General features: G+C 41.9%; 1 protein-coding gene across 2 annotated transcripts in view; it reads right to left on the bottom strand.

Annotated features, from left to right (window-relative positions):
• Positions 1-6,005: 6,005 nt before the first annotated feature.
• LOC149473037 (uncharacterized) overlaps positions 6,006-25,916 on the bottom strand; it is a 51,265-nt gene continuing 31,354 nt past the window's right edge. For both annotated transcript variants that reach the window (XM_089682237.1, XM_089682228.1), the window contains exons 6-10: positions 25,432-25,597; positions 23,221-23,320; positions 18,698-18,770; positions 11,757-11,803; positions 6,006-11,214 (exon numbers count right to left, since the gene is read on the bottom strand). In XM_089682237.1, the coding sequence (XP_089538363.1) occupies positions 9,393-11,214; positions 11,757-11,803; positions 18,698-18,770; positions 23,221-23,320; positions 25,432-25,597 (2,208 nt within the window). In that variant the 3' untranslated portion in view covers positions 6,006-9,392. The remainder of the gene's footprint in view (positions 11,215-11,756; positions 11,804-18,697; positions 18,771-23,220; positions 23,321-25,431; positions 25,598-25,916) is intronic.

The following is a 25,916-nucleotide window of genomic DNA, read 5'->3' on the forward strand; positions in this document are numbered from 1 at the left end:
ATTAATGTTAATATAAAAAATAAAAGTGAATTTTTAGGTCCGTGTGAGTTCGATGCTCACATCCAACATGGATCCTTCATGCACACATACTGTTATGATCCACCAGGTGGTGCCTCCGGCTGCCCACTTGACAGACCTACCCAGAGCGTGGAGTCTAAGTCCTGGTCTGTGCTTTCACCAGGGCCCCTGATGGTGGGGATGGACTTGTAACAGACCAGGGCCAGGTCACGACCTCTGAGCAGGTCCACCAGTGGCAGAGGGAACCTCCGGGGATGTATGTAGGTACCGGGAGAGCCAGATGTGAGGAGGACGACGGGACCTAGCAGGACGGGTCACGAGCAGTGGTCCCGTGGGGTAAGCGAGGTACAGAATCGGCAGCCGAAGAGTAGTGAGGTCACATGCAGGGTCAGCAGGATAAGTCAATCCGCAGATTGGTCAAACAAGCTGGGGATCAGGAGAGGAGAAGGCAGAGTAGTCAGGGCAATCCGGGTCAAACACAGGAGAAGGCAGCGTAGTCAGGACAATCCGGGTCAAAGCACAGGAGAAGGCAGCGTAGTCAGGGCAATCAGGGTCAATATTCAGGTACAGGAACTCAGGATCACAGATAGACCTTGCGGCAATCTGTGACAGTGCAGGGCATCTTTAAATATTGCACCCTGCACTGTCATTGGCCGTCCAGTACGCGCCCCCGGGTTGTCATTGGCCGCCTGAGGCGCGCCCGCGGCTCCTACTGCGCATGCGCGGCGTCCTGTCAGCTGCGGCCCGCTGGGACCTGGTGCTTGTGTCCCAGCGTGAGCCGCCGCTAGTGCGCGTGCGCCGGGAGAGGCGCCGCAGCGATCCCTGACATTTACCTTCCCTCATGCTTACATTTTCCTGGTATTGTTATGGCAGAAATAAAAGTTCAAGTCCACCTTCCTCACGTTTGCCAAGTGACATGCATACCTGTCAGCATTTTACCAAGATTTTCACTGTGCAGCCTGCTTGGGATGTCTTGGAGATCTTCATTGTTAGATTATGCTCCTCTTGTGCATGTTCGCCACAATCTCAAATCATTTCAGTGAAAGGTCCATACTCTGAAGTATGGGCTTTTCTTTGGAATTAATGGACAATCCAATGAAATCAGTTACGATTATATCTTCTATTACCTGTGCTGGATATGATTTCCACAGTAAGGTAAAAGGAACATGTCACAATTCTGACACTCATACCACTGCTGCATTTTATATATTGGTGCTATTAAATAATAAAAGCCAGCTTTCTTTACTTTGAGATATGCCCTGTCCCCCTTATATCAAATAGAAAGTGACGAAGCTGTAAGCTGGCCAAAATTTGACTGGTTCAGGAGAGACTATAGAAATTCCAATCAGTGTGTGGCAAACCCTTCTCAACAGAAGTCAATTATTTGACTGATTTTTGTCGATCTGACAAGTTGAAAATGTTTTCACTGATCAGCTGCAGATGCTGATCAGTGTACTTTGACAGCAACGGGTACAGCTGTCAGAATTAATGTCCTGGCAAGGGGAATCTTCCATTCACTTCATTTTTGTGGATGGAGGCAGGGCAGTAGATAAGGGGGTATTACCAGCCCTCCTGTATGGGGCTCAGGCCAGCAGTGGGGCCCAGGCAGCTATGTGAATCGGAAATGGGCAGGGAAGGTGATCAGCACAGTGTGGGGGACAGTTACTGGAACCAATCCCTTGTATGGCTCTGTCTGCAGCAGCTGAAAGCCGGCTTCTTCTCCTCTTCCTCCCGCTGGATTTCAGCTGCTGCAGAGAGAGCCATACAGGGGATTGGTTCCAATAATTGCCGCCTCCTTTCTTGAATGAACACAATGAGTGATTGGTACTGATCACTCGCTGTGTTCGTTCGTAACTGAAGCATAGTAAATTGTTTTTTTTTGGGGGCGGGGTGGGGCCCTGTCTGGTTTGCTGTATGGGGCCCCATGGCTTCTGTCAGCAACCCTGGATGGAGGAATCTGTTTTTTTTTCTGTCAGCTCATTGGCTCAATGAAAAAATACTAACCGTGTATGGCCAGCTTTAGAAGGTGCTTCAAATTCCTTGTTTTTGTTCAATACTCAGGTGTGGTTACCTAGCCTTCTTGGGCCTAACTGAATCCAAGCCTACTATTAGCAAGCATGTGCTTTGGGCTCAACTGCCTGTTATCTTTCACCTATCTTGTGCAATTACATTGGCCCCTGCATGGTCAATCCAGCTATTATTGTTCTTCTTCTTAAAATAATTAAAAAAAATAAAAAAAAACATGCCCTGAATTCTTTCCAACGTTATTATCAGCGTCCGCATCCCAGGCAGCTATAGCGTTATCCAGCTTAGCAACATTTCTGTGACTGGCTTAAAGCAGAAGGGAGGGGTGTATCTGCTTCCAGCTGTGTCCAGGGCTATTTATGATGTTACATGCCGATATTATGTGGTCTTCCCCATTCCTCTCCTCTTGGCTTGTGCAGACGTATGATTTAAGATGATGATAAAATAAAGCTTTTTGATAGAAAATAGTGAGAACTTTTTTTCTCTTCTTTCAACTTAGGTTTCTGTTCTCCTTTTCAGACATCAAAGGTCATTACAGGATGTAGAACTCTTCGAGAAACAAATTTCATGTCAGTTTGCAACACCAGGGACTTCCTCCTGTTTTAGGCAGCTAGATTTTGTACACACGATGCCACACATTAATCCTATGTACAGCAGTATATATATATATATATATATATATATATATATTACATTTTTTTAAATTAATTAATTTTCCCAAAAAAGAGATTTAACAACTCATCCAAGCAGCCTGTAGTCCTGTGCCCTTTTAATCTTTGTGTTCTTCCTCCCCATCTTCATCTTGTTGAGTAAGTGAACCCACGGTAAAGAAATGTAGTCTCCATCCATGGAGATCGAACACACTGCATCAAGTGTATAGTGATTTATCACTGTAATTATGTTGGACACTGCTGGCAGAAGACGTTGTTATTCATTGCTTGTGTTAGAACTTGCATTGGCTTTTGTTATGCTTTTGTATGAATTTTAAGCCTTATTTATTAAAAAAAAAAATATAGTTACATAGTATGTTTGGCTGAAAAAAGACAAAAGTCTACCCAGTTCAACCATAAAAAAAAAAAAGTTATAATCCTATACCCACAGTTGATCCAGAGGAAAGCAAAAAACCCAGCAAAGCATGATCCAATTTGCTCCTGCAGGGAAAAAAAATTCCTTCCTGATCCTCTGATCCTCCAAGAGGCAACCAGATATTCCCTGGATCAACTTTACCTATAAATATTATATCCAGTTATATTCTGTGTATCCAAGAAAGAATCCAGGACTTTTTTAAAGCAATCCACTGAGCTGGCCAGAACCAACTCTTGAGGGAATCTATTCCACATTTTCACAGCTCTTACTGTGAAGAAACATATATATATATTTTAATATGATGGATTGAGTTACTGATATCATGGGGGACGAGGCAAGTCCCATATTGTGTATTGGAGGTAATAATATTGATCATTCCATAAACTTTAACATTTGGATGTACCTGATGTTTGGAAGCTAGATCATTGGAACAAGTGTGTAGGATACCCTAAAAATGTTACTTTGTCAAGCATGTGTTCTCTTGTATCACTTCTACCTCCATATTCCCGACACCACACCACTGCCTCAATTGCTCACTAGAACTATGTGAACTACCTGAACATGTGACTCTTTCTCCTTTCTTCTACAATGCAGCATTAATTGCCTGAGAAATCATTTATTTCAGTATTGTTATGTGGGGATGGATCATAAGTGCTTTGTAAGCTGTGATCGGGATCAAATGCAGGTCTTTTTCCCAAGGAGGGGGAGGTCAGCTAAGGTAAGCATCAATACCTAAGCATGAAGGCTATCAAGCAAATCTTGTAATTTGCCCTGAATAAACTACTGGTTCCCTTTAAGTATATACTTTTTTCTACTTCCTATCTCGTTCATAGCTTAGGAACATCTCATACTAGCAATCTTGTTGCTGGTAACAACTTACCAGGACAGGATGCATTTATATCTCTGCAGAGCAAAGTAAATACTCCCCTGGTTCCACACATTGCTCTATCGCTGAATGACCAATCCAATGCTCTATTACAGAGAAAAACCCTGCAGAATATGGTTTCTGCTCTGAGCAGCATTGGAGCAACCCGTGGAACCTGGTTAGTATATACTCTGTTCTGCATACCCACATGGAAGAAAAATATGTTTGAAATACATTTTAAAAATATTCTTCCCAAAAATATTGCCATATATTTGAAATGCTACAATTTTGGCCATATTCAATATATTTCAATAAATAAATATATATATATATATATATATATATATATATATACATACACACACATATATATACTGCATGTTGAAATGCGTTTTTATTACAAAATATATGAAAAAAATTTAAACAATAGATTTCAAATATACTGTATGTCTTTAAAAATACAGATCTACATTTTTGGAATGCATTTACAGATATATGTAAAAATATATGTTAAAATGACTTTTTTATATGTTAAAAAAATCTGCAGAATATATTGAAAAAAATATATTAAAAAAAAAAAAATATATATATATATATATATTTATTTTTTTTTTTAATATATTCTTCAGATTTTTTTAACATAAAAAAGTCACTTTAACATATACTTTTAAATATATTTGTAAATGCATTCCAAAAATGTAGATTTGTACTTGTAAAGACATACAGTATATTTGAAACGTATTTTTAAAAATATTTTTCATACATTTTGTAATAAAAATGCATTTCAACATGTAGTTTGAAATATATTGAATGTTGAATATGGCCATAATTGTTACATTTCAAAGACATGGCAATATATTTGGGAAGAATATTTTTAAAATATATTTCAAATATATTTTTCTTCCATATGGGTAGTGATAATGTTTCGGGTGAGTTGTTGCCTACCAGAGGATTGCTGCTGTGATATCAGCCTTAATTTCTTTCATTCTCCCTTCTAAAATTATTTTGTTCACAACTTTTGTATCTGCTTGCCATAAAATATATGGTTCATGCATTTAAATATGTCTGATTGCCATCAGTGGGACCACAATAAATAATTTCCCTATCATGAGATGTTGTCTTCATGGAGGGCAATACAGGAAACAGATACAAATTATTAAAGTATTTGACTACTGGGCCACTCACTAAACCAACCTTTCTGTCCAGGGTTTTGTGGAACCCTAGGGTTTCTCCAAAGCAGGGGCGGACTGACCATTTGGAAACTCGGCACTGCCCGAGGGCCCGGGGTCAGCAGGGGGCCCCATGAGATGCCCCTCGTACCTTTTTCCATAGGCTTTTTTGAGTTTGGGCAAGGACACAGGGGCCCCATGATCCCCTATTGCCCTGGGGCCCCATGAGTTGTCAGTCCGCCCCTGCTCCAAAGGGTGCTAGGGGTTCCTTATATAGTTCCTAGATTCATCTCCTAAACTGTAAACGGGATTTTTTCCACTGTTTCAGTTCATGATGATCATTAACAATACGCTCTGGGAATCAGATTCTCTAGATACGCCAAATTCTGTATTCTTTGATTTATTCCTATATCTACAGTATACTGATAACACTTTTGTGCCATGAACTATAGATGCCAGCTGAACATTATTTCATTGGGTAAAATGGTTAAGAAAGGCTGTACCAGATTATTCATATAGTCTCTTGTTTTAATTAAGTTTTATTTTAAAAACATAAAATACAACCAGATATCAAGTTAATATCCATTGCTTTGAATGAGAAAGCAACTACAGTATTATGCAACAGAAACTGACCCAAACAAGATACAAAATATGCTGAACCCATGATTTTACAATCCCAGAGAACCTGTGTTAAATTTTTTACCAATACTTGGCATATACAGCATGTACATTATTTTTTTCAGGCTTTTCCAAAGAAACATTTTAAATGCTAAAAAAACAAAATATACTTAGCATCAGTCTTTAGTAAGAAGGTTTCCTGAAAAATAATTTGCTGTTGCAAATGGCTTTAATATAATTTTTATTGAAGTACAATGTTGTACAGTGCTTTTGCATTACAATTGACACTAAATAACTAGTACAATATGCATAAGATGTTCTTCACACTAGCTTTGCCAAAGCTTTTCATTGCAGTTTTCATCTGTTCTACAAAAACAACTACTGGCTATAGCCAGCAACACTGATTAGTGTGTTCTGATGGCGGGGATGGCTCCCTACTGTCAGAACACAATAGCACAGGGGAAGGTGTGCTTTGGGAAATCTGGTCATTTTTTTCGTTCAGCTTCCTGGTTGATATAATGATATTGCATAGCCAGCTTTAGGGAAGAGAATAGACTGATAACATTAGAGTGGGAAAAATAACACAAACACCACACAAAGGATTTGAACCAAACCATAGCTACAGATCCAACTGCAAAGATGAGTTTTGTTATATTGATCACCAATTAGTAGTGTCAGTCATCTATACAAGAATTTAGCATTTTGCTATGTGAGTCTTTAAAGCAACAAAAGGCAACTAATAGAGATCTATGGCCACATAGCGAATGCTGATGTAAAAAAGTGCATGAGTCAAAAACAGTGTTCGCAGTCTTAAAAATAATTCATGAAGCATGCGTTAAGAGGAGAAATTCCAGTTAGCATTTTTACAAGGAGGTTAACAAGGACGCCCCCTTCTCATTTTTTGTGGAAGGATCTAAGAACGTTCCTTCAACTTGTTAATCATTAGTGGGATCAAATTGATGTTTGTTTTCAACCACAGTGACCAGAAATTTTTAAAGTGCGGGATGGAAAATGTTTTTCAAACAAATTAACCTCTTGGCGCCAGCCACACGCAAATGTGCGGCCTCCCGGCATCTGGGCCTTGACGCCAAGTGGCCGCACATTTGTGTGCAATTAAGAAAAACATATGCGCCCTGCACGCTCCCAGTACACATGTCCGGTACTCACGGAAAGGTCCCGATCTCCTCTTTCGATCGGGACCTTTCCCAATCATGTGACCTCCGTGACGGCATGTCATGGTGGTCACATGACCCTAAACCCCACCCTGCCACCCGGCTTCTGAAACCCGTAGAAGGTCCAGGAGGCGCCGGCACCAATGGGTTAATTTCTAAAAGTATAAGTGGTTTTTGTTCAGTAAAGTCCATTTGTTCCATAATCATGTTACAAGCAAATGAAATACTTTTGAAGGACATTTGTCAAGCCGAATGTACAGAGAATCTTTGTACAAATTTTTATATGAATGTACAAAAGTTTGTTCGAAAATCTACTAGTGTATGGCCAGCTATACTTTGTGAAGTAACAGTCATCTTGTTCCGCCTCTGTCAAAGAATCATTTGCGCCCAAACAGAAATGTTCACATTTTTCTTTTTGCAATGGAACAAATGTGGGCACGTAGTAATTCTGGGTCCCTATGAAATATAAATATGTGCAGACGACACTACAGCTGCATCTAAAGTTCCCACGTGGCAGTTAGCATTGCATTTACAACTGATTTCCCTTTGTGGGTTTTGAATATTAACAAATACATTTGAAAGGACAAATAATATAGTTACTAAGAGAGCTTGAAATGACCTTTTAACGTCTGCAAAAAAGACTTCTTGACCTATTGTTGTCCAAAATATGCACCTGCAGGCTCTTTCAGGAACGTTACATGATTATATTTTTGCAGCCTTTTAATGCTAAAAAAAATAAAATATGTATATGATAATTAAATGAGCTCTTAGCTAGAAATAAGAGAACTATGAATTGAAAAGATGTGAAAACATACTGGAGTTTCATTAATGCTTCCCCATGATGAGCTGTATTTAGAAGGTACACATGTATGTAGGATGGCTTCCTGCTCCAGTTGTCTGGCCAACATTGGTATCACACTAAAAAAAAATACTTCATTAGTATATATGGACATATCGCCCCAAACATGTCTGTTATGGTACCAACATCCCACAATTACATTTTGATAGCAGAGAACAGGTACTCTGCATACACTACAAATTTAGAAGCCATAGGCACACAAGGTGGACCAAATTTGGGAGTTAAGTGACTGCAAGTGGCAGTTGACCCTAGAACTGATCACTAGAAGAGTAGAGATCCTGCCAACAATTCAGATCTATCTGTATAGACCCAGACAGGGCCAGGACAAGGAGTGGGTGCAGGGGCGGACTGACCATTTGGAAACTCGGGCACTGCCCGAGGGCCCGGGGTCAGCAGGGGGCCTTATGAGATACCCCTGGTGTCTTTTTCATAGGCTTTTTTGAGTTTGGGCATGGACACAGGGGCCCCATGATCCCCTATTGCCTGGGGGCCCCATGAGTTGTCAGTCCGCCCCTGCATGGGAGTGAGATCTTAAAGCTGGCTTGAAAGTTAAAAAAACAATTGTGTAGTAGACATAAATTAGGCAGGGCAGTATGCAATCTTTTTGTGCATATGAAGTAACTTAAGCAACTAATTAAGATTTAATTTTTTATCATCTGACTGCAGAAACCAGAGCACTAGTTGGTTACTAGGGGTTATTGTACTTTGGATCCGAAGGTCGGTGTAAAGTAGTAGAACAGCAGATGTTCAAGGTAAGGTGAATGTTACATTTCTACATTCTACCTATATCCTCAGCCATGTATGAGACTACATAGGCTGAATTTAACTTCACATCTTGATTCATTCAATGCTTATATTAGGAAAAGCCCATTCTGTGCATTGCCCACTTAACAATACATTCATAGGGCTGTTTTCAAGAAAAATCAATAGAAAATAAACATTCTTTAATATACTAATAAAAAGCTATCAAAGGAGGTTATCACTTCTTACAAGTTGACCACCAGTTCTAACCTCTCTCCCTTTATTTCCCTGCTACCATGTACATTATGAAAGGACTGAATGCGTCCATGCTAATGAAACAAATAGGGTTGATCTACTAAAAATATAAATGCTGTTCACTTAGCAAAGTGACTGCTCCCTCTGCAAAGTGTATGTTCACTTAATTTAAAAAAAATAAGAAAAAAACATTACCGTAACTTGAAAACCCATTCATGTGCAAAGAAAAATAAAAAAACACAGGATTTTTGCTTGCATACAATTGGACGATCGAAACGAACACTGCTTGACCTTATTCACTAAGTATTGTGAACGTTCACTTTGCAAAATCAACATCCACTTTGCCAAATGAGCATGCTCTTTTCATTTAGTGCCCCAATATTTATGATATCATGAAAAAAGGCTGCCAAAACAGATATACCCAGAAACACTGATCTTGATGAAACCTTATCTTTCTTAAACCAAGGCTGTAGAAACTGACCGGGTGGATTAGGATTTTAGATGGAATGATAACTGCATTTTGTTTCAGTTGGTTGTCCTCTTAATCTAAAAAGTGGAAATCCCCAAATATCTTTGACATTGTGTTACGGTAATGCTAACTTCATGTATGAGTTGCCATCTTTATCTACATTGATTTGCTGTACTAATAAGTGTCTAGTTTGCTGGTTTGGACCCAAGGCCTCACAGAAAGGAAAGAAATATGACAAATTCTCAAAAGTGTCAAACTTTGTTGAAGGGCATTTTTGGCTAGTGAGCTTTTTGTTACTTGTGAGCTTTTCTTGAACTAACTCAACATCATCAAGATGGCAGGGAAATATTAAGCTGTTGCGAGGCACCCAATGCCCATGCATGATTTTCAAGTTCTTCAAATGCTCACATATGTCAAAAGTCAATGCCAAAGGAACATTTTCATGTGTTATTGCCAGGTCATTGTCAAGATAAGTGTCCATTTCTAGCTTTAAAGCCTCAAAAGATTTATCTGAAAAATCTTTAGATGGATGGTATTTTTCCGTTGTTGAATTTAGAAAGTTCTCCAACCATAATTGGGTTGAGGCAAAGGAAAGTTCATGTTTTTGGCTGTTGTGAATGGCCTTGTTGTTATTGTTATCTGTACCATTAATTAACTTCTTTGTTTGTTGATATTCTATATTATTTTGGCAGTGACTATCTCCCAAGTTATATTGTCTATCATTTTCAGACACATCTTTAACCGAATAGTCACTGTTTTGGAAAATAAGATCTTCTAAAGGTTTGTATTCTGACTCAACCACAGAGCAATTTGTTGATCCTGGGGTTTCATTTTGCTGAACTGCTTGGTCAAAACTCTGATATCCAGTAACCTGAAAAACTGAAGTCATATCGCCTTGTTGAACTGCTTGATCAAAGCTTTGGTATCCGGACACCTGACACCCAGAATCTGGTTCACCTTCAAGAACTGCTTGATCAAAACCTTTATATCCAGACATGTGGCTGCCAAACTCTGGATCATTTTCTTGAACAGCTTGATCAAAGCTTTGATATTCGGATACATGACAGATAGATGTTGGGTTACAGTTGATTTTATAGAATTGTAATGTAAGTTCAGAAACCTCTTCAGGCTTTGGTTTTATGATTGATTGAAATCGGTCCTCGTGTGAAAAAAAATATTTTGTATTATAATAGAGATTACCTTTTCTAGTAAGAAGGCCTTTGTGGCTGTTTATTTTGGAAAGCATTATGTTTGATAAATTATCCAGACAAGAGGTTTTGGATGTATCAATAATGAAATCCTTTCCTGCATACAGAATATTGGCAAAGTTGTTATAGCCAGGACTTTCTGAATGCTCTTCTTCTTTCTGATATAAACAGTTATCCTTGACACTACTTGGTGGAGATTTAGGAATACAGTCTCCTTCATTGTCAGACAGTTGGCAAAAGTATGAGGTATTGAGCCTATCTATGTCTAAAAAATCAATTGGAGAATCATGTAAGCCATAACTGTTATATCCTGATTCCTGATATGCTGAGATATCTGAATTGCACCTATGTATTTCCTTTTTGCCAAAACTGTCCATCCAGCCTGAACAACCAAGTGAGTTCCCTGTGTTAAAGGATTCAAATGTGTCTACGTTTATGCCTGATGAATCACAAAGTATATCAAAAAACATCCTAGCAATAGACAGGTCTCCAAGTTCCAACAGGTGATCTTCGACCTTAAGTTCCATTTTGTCTTTTTGAGCTGGGTTTTCATTTTTCTTTATGAGGAACATTTCACATCTCTCAATATCTTCATCCTCAGGTTCAAAAAAAACTTTTTTATAGTACTGACCTCCACAGATATTGACATAGCCTTCGGCATTTTGCTGCTGGGTGAGCATGTCACATCTGGACTTGTGGGCTTTGACGATTCTGCTAATAAAACTTGCACTGAGAAGAGAAAGAGGTGTGTTAATCTATAAAAAAAATTAAATCAAAATTTAAAGTTATTCAAATTTTTAGAGTTTAACATGTAACATGGTTACAAACATACCCTCCACTACCCCCAAACTGACCCCCCCTGACAGCAAGGGAGGTTCTTCTCCCCCGTGACAGCTGTCACCTTTAGTTTTACTCAGCTCACACAGCCATGTCCCTCATGTCAGTCATCTGCATATGAATAAGTCACAAGTCCCATCTGCTACTGCTGCAGACAGACTTGTAAATCTGAATAGTACAGAAGTGCAATGATCACCGAACTAATATTAAAAGTTACAAGTTCGTACTTTGTTATTAACATAGAGCTCGAGGAAGAGTCTATAGGAACCTGTACATTGCACCACGATCCACAGATTTTTGCAATGCATTACAGGCTCATATGCAAAATACAAAAAAATGCACATTTTGTTCAGTAAATATGAGTGCATGTATTATTTTTGCAACAGGTGGAGATAGGCTTTAAAGGCATTGTATAATAGGAAGCTTGGACTTACCAAGATACTTTTTTTGCAGATTTTTCATCTGGATTGAAAGATTGTTTCTAAACAGGAAATAAAACACATTATTTTGCCATGAAAAATAAAGGGTCAAAGCAAATTCAAATACTCATACACTTTTTTGTTTTGTTGTTTTTTTGTGGAACCTGTAGTGCTCTATGAAATGTTCTCTGTATAGCACTACAGAGACAAGTATTTGTTTATTCATTTGCATTCTGCCTTTCGAACGTACTAGAATATTTGATTTATTCAGGAAGGGTCCATTTTCTAGCACAAGCCTGCTGGGAAGGTGCATCGTGGTGGGGCGGGCAGTAACCACACAGAGTCTCGATTAGCCAAAGATGATATATTGTATAAATTATTCAACAGTACTGCAAGGCCTGGTAGGGAGGCTCACCCAACTGGGAACACTCACAACAGTGCAGTATAGAGACAGTGGTATGTAGACTAAATACTGCCGTTAATGTCTGGCACAAGTGTGGCCTGGTCGGTCCAACTCAAAGGACAAGCTTTCTAAGAAGGTAGTCCCTGCTCTCCCCCTACTCCACCAGAAGCTTTACCCATTGATAGTGCTGTCCCTGACAGATGGGGAACCTGTCCCTACACTAGCCACTCACAAGAAACCTGCCAAAACCCAGGGTCAAAGTCTTCAAATAGACTCTGCTTGACCTAAGATGGCCACCAGCATCCAACCAGATCACTGTCCCGTGTGACTGAGGAAGTCATAGAGAAAATCAGTTTACCTCCACTTCCTCTCCCCTCTGCATTGCCGTTACAGCCCAGGGCCACCTGCAGTGGAGAATTCAGACTGCACCTGCCTTTCTCCCCCCCCCCCCTGCACGTCACAACCATCTCCTTTTCTGGGAGTGTCCAACTACTGTCTGAGTTACAGCACGCTCAAATACTCCTGTTCTTGGGGATGGACTCACGACTATGCTACATCTCGAATGTCCTGTAATATGCACTCTTTGCTGCCTTCAATGGACCAGGGTAGTCCAAATGCACTGGATACAAAGAAAACAAAAAGAGGACACACCGGCCCAGTGCATTATCGTAAAAAACCTTTATTGAAATGATAAAAAAAAAGGTATCATACTCACAACTGACATAAATGTCAAAGGCACATCACAAAGAACAGCACTGTCCAATCACACTACATGTAAATCCACAATGGGAACCCTGGACTTTCAACAGGCTAACATGTTTCGAAGGCTTAGCCTCTTCCTCAGAGCCAACACCTGGCATTGGCTCTGAGGAAGAGGCTAAGCCCTCGAAATGCGTTAGGCTGTTGGAAGCCCAGGGTTCCTATTGCGGATTTACATGTAGTGTGAATTGGACAGTGCTGTTGTTTGTTATGTGCCTTTGACATCAATGTAAATTGTGAGTACGATACCTATTTTTTATCATTTCAATACATTTTGTTTACGATAATGCACTAGGCCGGTGTGCCCTCTGTTTGTTTTCTTTGTATACTGTCTATCTTCTCTGCCTATTGCCTCCATGCATAAACTTTTCAGTAGCTGCCAAGGGAGGAAAGAAGGGCAATGCTATAGAGTGTAACTTGAGTGGCAGCTCTAAGTCTGCTGACATCACAACCAGGACAGGCGTTTGGATTTTTATGGTACACTAGGGAGGCTTGCGCATCTACAATCATAAATGACATGCCTATAATATGTTTAAGACACATATTATTTTGTAGGAAAACTGATGTTAAAATGAATGGTCCAGAGGCAGAGTCTCTTTAAAAGCAGCAACATGACTTCAACTACCACCTCTATGCTGACGACACGCAAATCTATCTCTCGACCCCTCACCTCACCCCTTCAGTCTCCGCCCGAATCACTAGCCTACTGAACGACATATTAGATTGGATGTCGCTCCACTTCCTTAAACTGAACCTCTCCAAAACCAAGCTCCTAGTTTTCCCCCTAGCCTGCGCCCCCCCCCCGACTTCTCCATCACGAGCAACAATGCCACCATCAGTCCCACGCCGCAAGCCAGAGTACTTGGTGCCATTCTAGACTCCAATCTGTCCTTCCAGCCCCAAGTCCAATCGCTAACAAACTCATTCAGGCTCCACCTCCGCAACATCACCAAAATACTCCCATTCCTAACCCCAGAAACTACTAAGCAACTCATCCACTCCCTCATCATATCACAACTCGATTACTGCAACTCCCTCCTCGCTTGCCTGCCTCAGCACAGGCTATCCCCGCTTCAGTCGATCCTGAATACGGCGGCCAGACTCATCCACCTTACCAACCGCTCCGTTTCCGCCACCCCCCTCTGCCAATCCCTCCACTGGCTTCTGATTACCCAACGGATCAAATTCAAAATGCTAACACTGACGTACAAAGCTGTCCATACCTCTGCCCCAAACTACATCACTGACCTAATATCCAAATACCACCCAAAACGCACTCTCTGCTCCTTACAAGACATCCTTCTCTCTAGTTCCCTGGTCTCCTCCTCCCATGCCCGCCTCCAGGACTTCTCCAGGGCATCACCCATCCTATGGAACTCCCTACCCCAATCCATCAGACTATCACCTACTCTCCTCTCCTTTAGGCTCACCCTGAAAACCCACCTCTTCAGGGAAGCCTACCGCGCCCTCTGCTAATTGCCGATCTCCTCCACTCTTCCTACCACTCCATCCCCCACAGCTATTCCTCCCGTACCACTATCCCCTCCCTCCTAGATTGTAAGCTCCAAGGAGCAGGGCCCTCGAACCCCTCGTGTATCGCATTGTATTGTTATTGTACTGTCTCATGTATTGTCTCCCATTGTAATGTACAGCGCTGAGCGAACTGTTGGCGCTATATAAATACTGTATAATAATAATGACCAAGATAAGGCTATATTGCTGCTTTATAAATCAGGCCCATAGTGTATAAAGCACATTGCCAGGAATAGCTTTTTCTATTAGTGCGGGACAATAAAATGAATAATAGAAGTTTCCAAACTTTCTAAATGACCTATGTTAGAATGGAGGACAAGAAAAAAACACTAAACTCATTTTCTGTTTTAAAGTAAAGTGTACTTTAGGTAAAAAATACCTCCTTGAGTCAGTTATATACATTTTAAAGATTTGACCAAACTTCATTCCAGATTTTTTACACTTTCCTAAACAGACTGCTAAAGATGTCCATACACTGCTTGAATTTCAGATGTTTCTTGCTGTATAGACAAAATTCACTCAACAAAAGTTGATTTTTTAAATTGACTTTTGCCAAAGAAGCCAGTCCGAAAACTGTCGACTGAACAGTGCTTGCATATAATCGGATGCAACCACTGGAGAACCAGCTGCTAAATACAACAGCTGGCAGGGGAATAAATGCATTGGTGTAGCTTTAGGGGTCACAGGGCAATGGTGAACTCTCCCACACTCCAGGGGGGGCCCATGCTCCCGTACTTCCTCCTTGTCACTAGAGTTTCAATCTCCTGCAGGGGAAGGCACGCAGGTGAGAGAAACTTGGCTCACCCACCTCCCACACATCAGCAAAGGCATCTGACAGTTGCAGCTGGCAACATAGGAGGGAGCACGGCTGGTCCTTCACTTCATTTGCCACCTGTCTCCATTCTCGCCTACCTCATTTGGCTTGCTCGCAGCTGACACTTAAGCGGTGTTGAGGAAAGCTGGATCTAGGGGGTCGTGCGTGCCCCCTAACCTCCCCATGGATGCTGTGCCAGGATCGGTAAGTTCCTCCCCCCATTCTCCTACTGTACTTAGCCTCACACAGGACATGCAGCAGAGCTGCTCCTCCTCCACAGCCTGGATTCTTGTACAGATAAAACTTCGATCTGCACTGTGTGTATTTGGCTGTTGCAGTTCTGACCTGTGAAATCCTCATATCCTCAGCTCCTTCCTCACAGCTGAAACAGCCAGCTACACACTGTACAGATTGAGGCTGTGTTTGTACAAAAATCCAACCTCAGCTATGGGAAGGAGCAGCTCTGCTGAGTGACCCCATCCTTTGCACTACTGACCCCCTATCCTATACCCTATTCACCTCATTCTCTGCTCTGCTGACCCTGTCCTATGCCCTACTGACCCCATCCTTTGCCCCACTGACCACATGCTCTGCCCTACTGACCCCTGTCATATACCCTGCTGATCCCATCCTTTGCCCCACTGACCCAATAATGTGCCCTGCTGGCCCCATCCCCTTCCCCACTGACCCCATGTTCTTCCCTACTAACCCCTGTCCTATACCTTGCTAACCCCGTCCTCTGCCCTGCTGACCCCATCCTATGTCCTGCTGACCATGTTCTATCCCCAACTGACCCCATCCCCTGCCCGCTGACCCCATGCTCTGCCATACTCACCCCTGTTCTTTACCCTGCTGATCTCGTCCTCTGCCCTGCTGACCCCATCTTATGTTATGCTGACCATGTCCAATGCTCGCTGACCATGTCCTGTGCCCCGTTGACCCCATCCTATGTCCCACTGACCCCATCCCCTGCCCACTGACCCCATGCTCTGCCCTACTGACCTCATGCTCTGCCCTACTGACCCGTCTTATACCCTACTGACCCCATCCTCTGCCCTACTGACCCCATGCTCTGCCCTACTGACCCGTCTTATACCCTACTGACCCCGTCCTCTGACCTGCTGACCCCATCATATGTCCCGCTGACCATGTCCAATGTTCGCTAACCATGTCCTATGGCCCGCAGACCCCGTCGTATGCCCCGCTGACCCCATCCTCTGCCCTGCTGACCTCATCCTCTGCCCTGCTGACCCCATCCCCTGCCCCACTGACCCCATGCTTTACCCTACTTTCCCCTGTCCTGTGCCCTGCTGACCCCATCTTTTGCCCTGCTGACCCCATTCTCTGCTCTGTTGACCTGGTCCTCTGCCCATTGACCCCATCCTGTGTCCCATGTCCCACAGGCCCCTGTTCTATGCCCCACTGACCCCTATCCCCTGCTCCATCACTGACACCTGCCCTGTAGACCCCATCCTCTTTCCTGAAGACCCCTGATCCCTGCACACTGCGCTGCTGACCTCATTTTCCTCCCTGCTGACCTCGGTCCTATGTCCTGCTGACCTAATTCTCTGCCTTGCTGACCCCCTGTCATCCACCCTGCTGAACCTTTTGGGGATTTTGTTTAATACTTTTACCCTTACATGGACGCCCCAATGGCTCTCTAGTATTGAATACATTAATTGGGGGAACTAATATTATAAATATAGCGTTAATTTATTGGATTTATGAATACTTTCAGGTTGTTTATTTTTTTATTGCATTATAATTGTTTACAGACCCTAATGTGGGGGATAACAGAGTCAGGAAGATCCATGCAATTGCGGAATGCATTCTTTGCCATCTGGATGTTCTGAAGTCCCTCTTCTGTCTCTTTTTTCTCTCCCCCCATACCTTTCAGGTAGGTGGATTTTTTGGAACTGCTTTCAGATATTATAAAATATACAATTCATTTTTCTGATTTCTTTTGCTCCCTTTGCTGGCCCCCAGGTGATCCCAATGTCTGCCTGCGGTGATTTCGGGGGTTTCTGGGGGAATTTGCATCCTCACTCTTTTCCTCCAGACGTAAAGAGGTAGAATATTTGGATATTTAGAGCTGGGAACTGCATCCAGAGCACTAGATAGCTGACAATTTTAACAGATCATTACAGATGTACAGAGAGAAAATCTGCAACTTACTGAAAACTAAAGAAGTCAACCTATGGACAGTGCTAGGAGGCTTGAAATTGTGCCTGCAAACCTATGCACATTTCTGGCAAAAGCAGTGAGCAAAATACATAAGCAGTAATGAGATCTCTGGAACCTACCCAGCAGGGGCGGACTGACAACTCATGGGGCCCCTGGGCAATAGGGGATCATGGGGCCCCTGTGTCCTTGCCTAAACTCAAAAAAGCCTATGAAAAAGGTACCAGGGGCATCTCATGGGGCCCCCTACTGACCCCGGGCCCTCGGGCAGTGCCTGAGTTTCCAAATGGTCAGTCTGCCCCTGCTACCCAGTAATCTATGCAGGAACATAGTACAGAATGCTCCCAGTGTTACCGTGCTTAGCATAGTTTAAATCATTTGCCACTTTTTGAAAACAGTCATTTGTTTTAACATTTAAATACAAATCAGCAGTTTTAAAGGTTCTATCATTTTTATAGTGAAAGTGAATTTAAAAAAAAATGTTCTTGAGGCTCAGTTCACAATTGTGCGACTCCAAAGTTTCCCGATTTTCAAGTCGCATCAAAGTAGTGCAGGAACCTTTTCAAAGTTGCTGCAACTTTAAGTTGCATAGATCCGAACAAGTGCCATTGAAAACAATGGGCTGCAACTTTTCATGTGAACAAATGGAGCCTAAATGTGGTCTCCAGGTCTCACAATCTTCCTTTTGACTTGCGAATGACAGTCTACTATTTAAAGAGGACCTATCATTTACTTTAAATTTAATGTGAAATAGTCAGTATTATCATGTCACATTATTCATTTGGAAAGAAATACCTTTTTTTTTCTTATGAATAAAAAAATCTTTGCTCCTGATCGCAATCATGGGACCTGATGACTAGGCAAAAATCACATGGTCTCTGAGTACCAGAAGCATTGTGGATGTTTTTCATCATTCTACAGTAGTCTACAGAGCTTTTGCTGTTTTAGACCCTTACTGGGAGACCAGTGGTTCAGCAAGGATCGACCAGGTAGCCTGCATATTTTATATCTAAAATAGTAAATATGGCTTCCTCTGTGCACATATGAATTTACTAAAGCAACCCATAGATGATACAGTTTTATTTCATTCAACCAATGCTGAACTGGCCGAATTTCAATCCCCATATGGCCGACTTAACCATAAATGATCACACAATTATTAGATTATTTGTACAAAGTTGATCTTTTCAAATTTATATATTAATACATCTAAAAGGCTATAGTACCACTGTAATAAAACTGATCGTCTGGTTATTCCTAACTCACCTGTAGTAGACTGCTCTGGGCAAGCTTGCTTTTTGCTGGATTGGGGATATTATTCCACCACTTCTTTTTGCATCTGAATACAAACACAAGAACATAAAATGTCTACTACTACTTCTATACTGTAAAATTAATAATAATGGTAGTCTATTTAAGAATGCTTTTGAAGCATGTGTATTGTGAATAACAGACAGCATATAGTATTTGTAAATTTGGTGTTTTCTAGTATGAATTCTATTATAAATACAGCACAGTGGCTAAATGGCTAGCACTTCCACCTGGCAGTACTAGGGTCACTGGTTCAAATCCCAACTATGGCACCACCTGCCTGGAGTTTGCGTGCTTTCCCTGTGCCTGCGTGGGTTTCCTCTGGGTACTCCAGTTTACTCTCACACTCCAAAAGACATGCTGGTAGGTGAATTGGATCCTGTCTAAATTGTCCCTAGTATGTGTATGTATGAATGTGAGTTAGGGACCTTAGATTGTATGCCCCTTGAGGGTTAGGGACTGATGTGAATGTACAATATATATGTAAAGCGCTGCTAAATTAACAGCGCTATATACCGTAAGTACATAAATAAATAAACAAATATTCAGGTAAATCCCAGAGCATACAAAGGCACACACTAAACAGATCTGTAACACTTAACATATTGTACAGCTCATCATACTGAAATACCCTTATACGTGTGTACTTCTTTTTTAGGTGCAGCTAGTACTAGAGATCTGGACAGGTCAGTTGAACGCAGAACACTCAGATCTGCAAAAGGTACCAAAAACTTAAATAAAACAAAATGACTAAACCTATTCTTAGGTTTTTGGACATGCATAGTACAGCCAATGAAGCAAGCTGCTAAGAACATGCTGATGACTGTAGTAGCAACCATTAGGTTGTGCCCTGTTTCTCTTTACTGCCCAGTGGCACAGATCTCTGCTTGGATAGTCGCTCAGGAGAACAGGGGAGACATTGTGGTCTATTAGACCCCCTAATGTCTCCATAAAGAGTACCTGTCACCTGCCCAAAGCTATCACATGGGGATTTGTGAAAGTGATTCTAAGGGCTGGATCACACTATGCCCCGAGCTGAATCAGACAGGAACACACTGTGCATTCCTGTGCAATTCATCTGCAGCTCTGTAAGGTGCAATTTCAAGCTCTTTGATTTGAATGGGCTGAAATCGCAGCGCACCAAAAGTAGTGCATGCACTAATTTTTGAAATGCACAGAAACTGTATCGTATTGTACTTTCTACCTTGCGATTTGGTTCAGGCTAGTCTGGGCAAACGCAATGCGTTTGTGACCTGTGTTTGGGGTGGTGTTAACTTTTAACTGAACCCCCCAGCGGTGCAGGAAGCCAAATGGGACTGTGGCTCTCCAGCACTGCATTGTAGTGTGAACGAGCCCTAAAGGTACCATTTTTTTTTTAAAATAACAAACATGGTATACTTACCTTCTCTGTGCAATGGTTTTGCACATTGCAGCCCTGATCATCCTCTTCTTGGGTTCTGCATTAGCGCTTCTGATCCCTCCCCCCTGCCAAGTGACCCCCTAGCAAGCTGCTTGCAATGGTGGCACTTGTGCATGCTTGCTCCACAGTGGAGACACAGAACCCCCTTAAACTCCTAGTACTTCGTGGTCAGCTTTGGCTAACCATGAAGACAGGTTCCGCCAGGCGGTTTGGCTAGGTCAGGCATGTCCAAAGTCCGGCCCGCGGGCCATTTACGGCCCGGGGGTCGGTTTAATACGGCCCTCCAACAGCCCTCCCTGCTCTGTGTAATGTGGCCCTCCCTTCTATGGCAGACAGTCTTCTGCTTGAGAGCAGAGGGCAGTGCGCATGCCTGACTGCAGCGCGTTCTCCCTGGTCTGTGTAAATGTGGCTGTCGCACGGCCCTCCCTTCTGTGGCAGACACTCTTCTGCTTGAGAGCAGTGCGCATGCGTGACTGCGCCGCGCTGGGAGCGACAGAGGGCGGTGACGTCAGGGCCGGGCTTCCAGTGTGAAGTGTGTTTCTCTTCCCCTCCCGGCTGCCGAGCAGAGACTTCAGCTCCAGCTACCTTTTTCACCCTTCACATTGGTGCAGGTAAGTTTTTTTTTTTAATTTATTTTCAATACTTTGTGAAAACTCAGCTGTCAATTGATCTTAATGTTATGAAATGAAAAGTATGTCGTTTGCAATTAACTTGGCATAAAATAATTTATTTGCATTTAATTGTAATGGTTCAAAGAATGTTTGGAAAAATGTTCGGCCCTCCACCATGTTCACTTCATCCAATCTGGCCCTCTTTGAAAAAAGTTTGGACACCCCTGGGCCAGGTGAAACAAAGTGTGTCTTGTCTCTGTCAGGGGCCTTGCACCCTGGGGGGTCAGGGTAGAGTTCTACTTCTTCAGGAGATGGACTAGAGACACACTCTTAAGTGCACTTTTTTGTCTGGTTTTTAAATGCACTGTTTTTGTACACTTAGCCCTGGTTCACACTGATGCGGTGCGGAATTTGCAGCGTTTTCTGTGCGAATTCCGCACCGCATCAGAATCTCACCCCGTTCATGCGATCCAATGCGGGTGTGTATGTTAAGTTAACAAAACCCTGAAATCGGTCCGTAAAACGAGGTGCGATGTTCACAATTGAATCGTATAGGTGTGAATACCCATGCAATCCGATTCTAGTGCGGTCCCAAAAAAGGGTCCTGTATGTTTCTGGTGCGGGTGCGGTGCAATTAGAGCCATACAAAATGTATGGCTCCAATCACACCGCACACAATTCGGATGCAATTTGCACAGGAATGCGGTGCGGATCCTGTGCAAATCACATGCGATATACCACACCGCATCAGTGTGAACCTAGCCTTAGGTGTTTTGTTTTGCACCACCACGATTTCATTAGAAAAAAAAAAAGCGTGACAATAGACCCTTAATGCCCAAGTACTGCATAATAGTAGGAGATCATACGTTGAGAAGCTACAGGCTTGTGAATCAGCTGTGACAATGCTGATATCCACCCTCCTAAAACATCTTCCTACCCACTGTAGGGAAAGCAGGCCTGAATTCAGAGACAGTGTGGCATCATTGCCCACCTCATCACAGAAAACTGCATTGGGTGGCTGCTCTTCCATTGTACATTCACAGAATACTTTGAGTTTTGTGCATGGTGTCATTTATAAAAACTCTTTCATGACTAGTCAAGAGGAGAGGAGGGGTAGAGGGGAAGAGCGGCTGCATGCGATTCGGCAGCTACAGGATTGGAGACCTGAAGGTCAAGCATTGAAGCCCATATGTGTTTCTCAGTAAAAAGAAAGTCAATAAAAGAGTTCATTACAGGAAATGGAAAGCACCTTGTTGGACTTAACCCCTATGCCAACAAACTCCTTTAATTGCTGCAACAATACATTTTAATGGGAGGCCATAGTTCTAATTTAAGACTGATTCAATTAATGCCATTATTGTCAAAGAAAATAATTGAATGATTCTAGTCATACCAGTGAGGGTACAGCTGGAGAAAATTAGATTAGGTTTAAGATCTGTATAAGGGCAGCTATGTAGAGGGCAATGTGCTATAAATGTAACCCTCTGACCAGGGGTGGACTGACAGCTCATGGGGCCCCTGGGCAATAGGGGATCATGGGGTCCCTGTGTCCTTGCCCACACTCAAAGCACACCTATAAAAGGTACCAGGGGCATTTCATGGGGCCCCCTACTGACCCCAGGCCCTCGGGCAGTGCCCGAGTGCTTGAATGGTCAGTCCGACCCTGCCTCTGACAATGACTGAATCTGACCAGGTATCTCCATGTCAGAATGGGCTAATACTCCACTGTGCTCATTTTAACCACTTCCCACCCGGCTTATGGAAAAAAAAATGGCTGAGTGGGAGCAGTGTTATCCTGGGTGGATGTCATATGACATCCTCCAGGCACACACCCCCTGCACACTCTAGCAGCTGCATTGTGGCTTTATCTATCACCTGCTGTCAATCTGTGTGATGACTGAGATTGTTTAACAGAACAGCCATGTAATCGCTGTGACCAGTCAAGGCCATCACATATCAGTTGTACACAATGAATGGATTTCAGTCATAGGCTTTCATTGTACACTATTGTGATAATCTCTGTGGTTAGGCACGGATTGGTAGAGACACAGCCAATCACAGTGCATCTGTATCATGTGATAGCTGTGGCCAATCACAGCTATCAAAATAGTACACACTGACAATAAATGGATGCTATTCATAAAAATGATTGGTTATAACAGTGATCACCACTGTTATAAGCAATCATAGTGTAAAAAAAAATGTAAAAAATTACAATAATTTTTTTTAACATACTGTCACCAGTTAGTATCCCTGATCACCGCCAAACCAATCAAATGATGATGCTGTACTGCCCTGGTGACAGTATGTAAAAAAAAATCAATTCTATTTAATTTCTTCATTTTACAAAAAATTGTGACAAAAAAAAAAACACAACTTCAAAAAACTCAGCATGCCTCTTACTAAATACGTGGTTAAGTAATAAACATAATAATGATTTTGATTACCTGGAAAGGCAGACAAAGGTCGCAATAATCATGCCTAATGACATTATACATGTGATTGGGATAATGACATTCTTCAGATCCAGTATGGTAAGCCTGTAATCTGTAAAAAAAAGAACAGTTTTAATGTTCACAGTACTAAATAGAAAAGTGTAGGAAAATTTAATTTTCTACCACTTCTGACAGTTTCAGTGTTATTTTATATATTTATATATTTTATATAGGCTGATTTTCAGAGCAACTCTTGCACATAACAGCAGTGCTTCATCTACTCATAATCCTTTTATTTCTTCCTGAGTACACGCTATCTATATTTCTAGGATGTGGTCATGTTCACAATAAAATAACATAATGTCCAAAGACATCTCCAAAGACATGCTGGTAGGTGAATTGGCTCCTGTCTAAATTGGCCCTAGTATGTGTCTGTATGACTGTGAGTTAGGGACCTTAGATTGTACACCCCTTGAGGGTTAGGGACTGATGTGAATGTATAATATATATGTAAAGCGCTGCGTAAATTGACGGCGCTATATAAGTACCTGAAATAAATAAAAAAAATAATGTCATGGCTTCATAAATAAGTAAAATAAATGTGGCATTAGTAAGGTACCTTTTTGTGGCTATGGTCTAAATCAGTGGTCTTCAAACTTTATAAACAAAGGGCCAGTTTACTGCCCTTCAAACCTTAGGAGGGTCAGACTGTGGCCAGCGGTGAAAAGGTTTTGGTTTCAGTGGGAGGAATAGTTCCCAATTATTTATATCAGAGGGAGGAATAGTGGCGCATCATTGGTGTCAGTGGGATGACTAGCATTTCTAGCATGGTTACATGTTCAAACAACTGATAACGATTTTAAAAAGTCCTGTATTGAATTGAAATATATCCATCACCTTTGTGGTTTTAGGTCTTGTTCACATGGAACGATTATTGTACATCTGTGTCCCATTCAGGGTTGTGTTTTTTCAACATGAGGATGCACAGGTGTTGCGTTCATCCCAGTGCAACCAGTCCCATTGTTTTCCATTGGGATGCAATGGCTTCACAGACACAAACACTGCCCAATATGACATCCTTGTGGGTGAAGGTGTACGGCCCCGAAAGCTCCCAGGGTGAGTTTGGGACAAGCATTGGCATCCACATCGGCTTTGTCCTTGCAACTGCTGTGTCCCAATAGTAAACAATAGGCTTTAAAAGGTTTAAAAAAAAAATCTTAGTGTGGGCCTAATTTGTGTATCACTTACTTAAATTCTATATGAAAAACACATGTCCATCTTAGACTACCCTGTCCACAGGCTGACAATGCTACTGTGCAATTTTTACTGCAGAACAAGCAGTTGTCACCCTGTTAAAAAAAGTGAAAAATAGCAGCTTTATTGGCAGAATGAACAGGTAATAAAACAATCTTACGGTGGGAGATTGAGAAAAACAAATAATGACTGCAGTAATGCTAGTGACTGACTAAGGGAGATTTACTAAAACTGGAGCATTCAGAGTCTTGTGTAGCTGTGCATGGTAGCCAATCAACTTCTAACTTCAGCTTGTTCTATTAAGCTTTGGCAAAACAAAAAATGGAAGCTGATTGGCTGCTATGCAGAGCTGCACCAGATTTTGCACTGGCTACACCAGTTTTAGTAAATGACCCCCAATGCGTCATCAACAGTGTGTTTTTATTTTGTTTATACTCTTGGCCATCCAATTTCATGTTCAACCATAAAGGTTTTCAGTAAAACCAACATCATCATTTTAAGGCCTCATGCACACAGGGCATTATAAACGCTGCTCTTTCATTGTTATTCTATGTGTCCATGCACCAAAGAACGTTTACAGGCTTTTAGAAGCAGAAATAAAAATCCTCTGCCATCGCATTCAGGAGCCACAGTGTTCAGGCAGAGAAAACACCCGGTGTGCCTAAAACACACATAAATGTGTCCAAACATGCTTACGCGCTAGGGGCAGTAAGCTCTTGGGCATTCATTCATTTCAATGGTTAGAATAAATATTTTGGCCACTGAAATGAATAAACACCCAAACGCTTGACGCAGTTAAATGTACCCAAACACGTTTATAAAAACATTACTTTAGGCGTGTTTTTTAAGTTGCTTTTTTCCTACCAGGAAAAAGGTTTTTAGAAGAGATAGCCAAATTCCCAGTGTGTGTGAGGCCTTATGGTTCTGTTCTAGATAATACTCTAAAGAGGTTCAATCACAGAATGTTACCGTTTTTCCAGTTAGCTTCTGAGCTCCATTCGCTCCAACTTCCTTGGAATCCTAGGTTTTCTGCTGGCTTTGACCTGACCCTCACTACATATTCTTCCCCTCGTTTCAGTTGCCGTTTGCTGAATTGATATCGGGGCTCCAGTCGTCTAAGCCAATCCTCTTTTGCCTGGCAGAACAGATTGAACCAGTCACATAAATGTTTGTCTATATATATGAAAAGGACCTTCCAGATGCAAACAGATGAAGCAAATATGCAGATCAGTTTACATTTTTGGCATGCTGCTGGGATAACTGAACTGCCGCATTATCCCGCAGGGGCCAATCATGGCAGCTAAAAACTGTCACCTGGATGAATTAACGGGAGGTAACTATTTGCAGACTTCTACATTGAAGCCTATCTCTGGGGAATGTAAAAATACTCCATTATAGCAGGGATGCCCCCCACCACTACCACCGCAAAGGTAAAATATTCATTTAGGTCTAGG

This window comes from Staurois parvus, unplaced genomic scaffold (genome assembly GCF_062004578.1).
Source record: "Staurois parvus isolate SC_StPar_1 unplaced genomic scaffold, SC_StPar_1.0 ptg000018l, whole genome shotgun sequence".
In the NCBI taxonomy this organism is placed as follows: domain Eukaryota; kingdom Metazoa; phylum Chordata; class Amphibia; order Anura; family Ranidae; genus Staurois; species Staurois parvus.